General features: G+C 41.1%; 1 protein-coding gene across 1 annotated transcript; it reads right to left on the bottom strand.

Annotated features, from left to right (window-relative positions):
• Positions 1 to 444: 444 nt before the first annotated feature.
• LOC148099951 (collagen alpha-1(XX) chain-like) lies at positions 445 to 2,104 on the bottom strand. The gene is made up of 3 exons (XM_087849841.1): positions 1,996 to 2,104; positions 773 to 918; positions 445 to 627 (listed from the first exon to the last, which is right to left on the bottom strand). Exons 1-3 carry the CDS (start codon positions 2,102 to 2,104, stop codon positions 445 to 447), a joined length of 438 nt encoding a protein of 145 aa, XP_087705967.1.
• Between the last annotated feature and the right edge of the window lie 2,818 nt (positions 2,105 to 4,922).

Raw genomic sequence — 4,922 nt, forward strand, 5'->3', positions numbered from 1 at the left:
TACTGGTCTCCATGACACACAGATACTGGAGTGGTCTGACCTGACCACACTCGCACTGCTTACCCACAAAGTGTCTAGAGAGACAGAAAAAAGCCAGAAAACAAACAAAAAACACAAAGCCAAAGAATGTCATCTGCACACTAGCATGGACAATAAACGCAGACACAGTGCACCCAGTAATTTTTGAACTTCCAACCAAGTATCAAGAGCAGTACTGTCATTGTACCGGTACTGGCTGCTGTCTCATTGTTCAGAGAGCCCATCATTATGCAGAGAAAGGAATCTGTGTCTCTGGACCAAAATGACTGTACGTGTAGTGCTGTAGAAACAATACTGCCCAAAAACCTTGATGTTTCTATATGTGGAAACCTTCAAGTATGCATGTCCTCCTGTAAGGGTAAAGTAATGGGACATTTGCACTTTTTGCATGTAAGCCTGTTGGTCTTAACTGGAAGTTGCACTTGAGCTGTCTTGGCATCTTTCCTTCTTTGACTCACCAGTTTTGCCCTGAGCTGAATCGCTGCCTCCTTCTCTGTTGTGGTACTCAGCGGTGACTAACATGTTGTAACGTGTATCTGGCTGCAATGACTCCAGCATCACCTGCTTCTCTCCACCAGGGACCAGCACCTGCAGACAACAAACAACACTATCATCCCAACACAGTCAGAACTCATTTAAAGTTTTGGGACTTATGGAATTTCTGGAATTCTGACACATGACAGCCGGCTGAAGCCCAGAAGAGGTGAAGATGTAATGACTACGACCCACTCACAGTGTGATCCTGGCTATCAGCTCCAGTTAAAGCCATGTAGGACATGTGATACTGGAGGACATGAGCATTGGGAGGTACCCAGCTGATCACCATGCTGACGGCAGTCTCATCAGAAACCGTGAGGCTGGTTGGGCCTCCACCAGACACTGCAGCAACATCATAGAAGAGATAAAGTACCACAGCTAATGACACTTAACCCTCACTTTGTTCCTTTAAAGGAGGAAATTATTTTGGCAGCAGAGCAAAGTGTTTTTATAGAAAATAAATGTAAAGTATAACAGAGAATTTGATACTTTGATTTGATACTTTAACCTCACTACATTTATTTCATAGCTCAGAGTTCTAGTTATTCAAAGATGAGAATTTAGATGTGAAATTTAACCTTTAAGTGACTAGTACTTTGACAACTGCCATCAATTACACAATGAAGTTCATTTACGTACAGGTTATTGTATTAGTAATGCTATATTGTACATAGAGACAGAATATGACATGAAGGGCTACTGACCACAGAAAAGTAAAAGCTAACTGGGCCTAAAGACTAACGGGAGACAAACAAGCTTTCTGTGATTCTATTTGTGTTTTTGTGGTAATCTTGGATATCTTAGGTTGTCTCATTACTGTCATATATGTCCTATCATTAAAACACTGGCTTCTAACAACTAACAGTGTCTCAAAAATAATTTAATAAATAAACAAATAATATGGATGCATGACTCAAATGCATGACTTTTAACTTGTGTATTTTTTAGGCTGAACACTGCTGCTAATGTGACTTAGCACATTAGCATTGACTGGAGGAGGAGGCACCTTCACTAGAAGAAAAGAATAATGTGTACGGGAATTTTTTCAAAATGACAAAGCTATATTTTGACATCTTTCATTATTAATAACATTTACAGTACTGTGCAAAATTCGTGAGCCACACGATGAAGTATTTCTTTGGACATTATCTGGTTTTTCCACTCCTTTTTAGTCCAGTTCTTGTACCTGACCATTTTCTGAGTAATGTTTTTGTTTCTTTGTTTTTTGTTTGTGTAAACACTTTGCACTGACCATTATTGGAGAACTAAAAAGCACCTAAGTCGAGGAATGTGTGTGCACATAACAGAAAACTTGGGAAAGAACCAATTTTAAATTTTGTATAGTGGTTTTTTTTTATCTTGTGAATAAAATGTATACAAATGTGTGTGATTAATCACAATGTGTTAGTGTGTAATCACCCTGAGACATGCATGCCTGTCTGCTAGCATCAGATCTAAAGCCATTTCTGATTTGGAGATGCAGCCTGCAGATTCTGTCCAGATTATCCCAGCTCTCGTCACTAAACATCCAGTCTTCACTTATCAAATGTGTAAAATTCAAGGCTGGTCCTTAAAAGCTCCCAACAACGCAAAAAGAAAGTGGAAAAAGGATGAATGAGTCTGTGCTTATCGCTCTCCGCTCTCCCCCAAGCTGGCGTTGTTCTTGGTAGCCATGACAACGGAGATAGTCCCAGCTTTATAAATAAAGGCCCCAACACCCCAAAAAAGAAAAAAACATCGGGATTCCCTGCGCAGACCAGGAATCCCCCTAGCAGACCGAAGCTACAGGGAGGATTTGGAGTGTGTGAGTGATTGAGTGAGTATCGAACTGGCGCCTGTCTGTGCTTCAACCTGCCAGGGGCCGGCAAGTGCTCTGCGCCACCTGCCGGGCTGTAGAATTAGTGCAAATTTGATATATTTGACTTCTCTGTTTTTTTCTCTCTGAATTACTTTTGAAAAGGAAAAATAATCATTTTAATGTGAGGCAAAACATGTATGGTGCTCGGTAAAGATGACACGCCGACCCACTTCTTCTTTTTTTTTTTTTGTTTGAGAAAGTTTGTTTTCATATTAAACCAGTGTCAGTGACGTCATTCTACGCGACTACCACAGGTAAAGAAAAGCCTGAATCTGTAGATCTTTTTCTTTTCTTTTTGTTGTCTAAAACACAAGAGATAAAAAAAAAAAAAACACAGGGAAACATAGGAAATAATGTTTTGTGAGGCAATGACTTGTTGGCACAAGAAGAGTGGTCCTTGGTAGCCATGACAACAAGGAGGTCTGTTTGTTTGTGGCAGGTAAAAGAAAAAAAAGAAAGAAAAGAAAAAAGTCAGGGGAAGCCCAGGCTGAACAAGGTTCATCCCTTAGAGTTTTCACTCCAAGATCACCTGCCTGGACCTCCCCCTAGCAGGTGAACATACAGAGCCAGGTGAACCGAGGGCTCGAACCCGGGCCTGTATGTTACTAACCTGCTAGCCCGCCACATGTCGCCACATGACGGGCTATGAGAATGGGGAAAATTCTTCTATTTAAAGAACACTACGTGCACATCGCGTGACCAGCCTTTTCCATTAGTTGGAGACCACACATTTTTGCACTCAAATACTCACCAAATTTTACACACTCACACCTGTTTTTTTTTGCCTGCACACCACTTATTTCTCAACAACCACTCCTTTTTCATCTCTGTTATCTTGCCTTTATTACATATTTATTACATCCTCTTAGCTAGCATCAATGACTGGACAAAAGAGCAACACAGTGCTTTTCTCATCATTTCTTTAGTCACGCTCAAGTCATTCGCCTCTACGGATTAGCTAAACCAACTTTACAAAACATGTTTCCCCGAAGAGCCCACTTCTCATCTTAGCTGCCTAGATTTCAGGACCTAGCTAAGGACAGTGGCCACAAACACATTTAACTTACCGAAAAATAGCTGCGGGGCCTCAGTCTGTCTGTGGGGCATAGCTGGACTGGCCATCGGGCATACTGGGTATTTGCCGGGTGGGCCGATGGTAATTTTTCGTTTTAAATGGGCCGATGTTTTGTTGTTGTTGTTGTCTTTTTTTCTTAACCGTGTAAACAGTGAAAGGTGGCGGATTGGACAGATGCTGGCAGACGTGTAAAAATAACTCAATTGTTTGGTAGTGGCTGTGGTGGAGCTTTCACAGCTTCAGTAAAATTAGCAAGTGGTGGAAGCCAGCAGGTGGATGGGGGAAAGGGGAGGCGGAGGTGGAGAGACCCAAGGCGGCCGCGGGTCCGACTGTCAGGTGAAATGAGCTTCAGGTAAGAAGTTATGACCTGCAGTCTATCTGGGTCAAACCAAGTTTAGGTGTAGTTTATTTTCGTTGTGCTAACTTTTTACAGTCAGTTACAATAACTCGTACTGTGTACTAGCTAGCATGATGGAGTTTCTATACAGTTGGGTGGGTGCTATATGTTACTGGTGAACTTTATTTTATTCATATGGTTAGTTAGTAGAGTTGCCTACCATCCTGTAAAAAACGGAATCCTCTGGTATTCAGAGTTAATATTACATGTTTCGTATTGAGCTGAAAATACACGGATTTGTCCCATACTTCAGCTACAATTTAAGAAAAGACAAAAAGCTGGAGTTATTCTGTGTCTTTACGCTGTCAGCTGCCTCTTCTTCTCTCATTCTCCTCCCTCCCTCTCCTGCTGCTACTTCAATCATGAAACTGATCAATGATCAGCTGATCAGCGTTTCTGCCGCAAGTCCCGTCTTTCTTGCTTGTTTATCTCCCGCTTTGCGCCAGAAAGAGGAAACTAGCGGAGGTCGTGTTAAACAGCAGAAGCGCCTTTAAACTTGATAAGCTGTTGTTAGAATTGATTTAATATTACTTTCTAGTATCAGCTGATGTTTGTTGGAGCCATAAAAGCTGCTGGTTATCTGGTGAGAGGGAAACATAAAAAGGCCAGGTAGAGCATTAACAGGGAAAGGGGGGCACAAAGAAATACTTTTCTTTCTTATTCTCATTTAAAATTTCTAGCTTTTAATAAATAATTATCCAAATCTTACAACCAAAGTTTTCATCTGATGTCAAATGTATAGAAATCCATTATTGTACATAGTAAGTTTTTTTCAGGGTCCCAACATAATTTCTTCAGAAGAAAGTACTGTACATGATGCCAGTATTTTCCCACATTTTCTAGATACTGTACTAGTACTTTGTGTAAAATGCCATCAAAAAGTCAGTTAAGTTTTATTCTTTCTCACCTGTCTTTCTGTCTCCTTTCACTTTTAAAAGGTTGCCATCCATTCATTCACTTCCGCTTATCCTTTCCAGGGGCGCTGGAGCCTATCCCAGCTATCATAGGGCGAGAGG

This window comes from Neolamprologus brichardi, chromosome 13 (genome assembly GCF_056152115.1).
Source record: "Neolamprologus brichardi isolate AB-2024 chromosome 13, ASM5615211v1, whole genome shotgun sequence".
In the NCBI taxonomy this organism is placed as follows: domain Eukaryota; kingdom Metazoa; phylum Chordata; class Actinopteri; order Cichliformes; family Cichlidae; genus Neolamprologus; species Neolamprologus brichardi.

Bases quoted from the DNA above. Each gene is read 5' to 3' on its own strand.
- LOC148099951 (XM_087849841.1), bottom strand. From the start codon at position 2,104: ATGTTTAGTGACGAGAGCTGGGATAATCTGGACAGAATCTGCAGGCTG. The intron at 919-1,995 runs GTGATTACACAC...ATGTTGCTGCAG, and splicing joins ACAGGCATGCATGTCTCAGG to TGTCTGGTGGAGGCCCAACC. The intron at 628-772 runs GTGAGTGGGTCG...TGTTGTCTGCAG, and splicing joins CTGATAGCCAGGATCACACT to GTGCTGGTCCCTGGTGGAGA.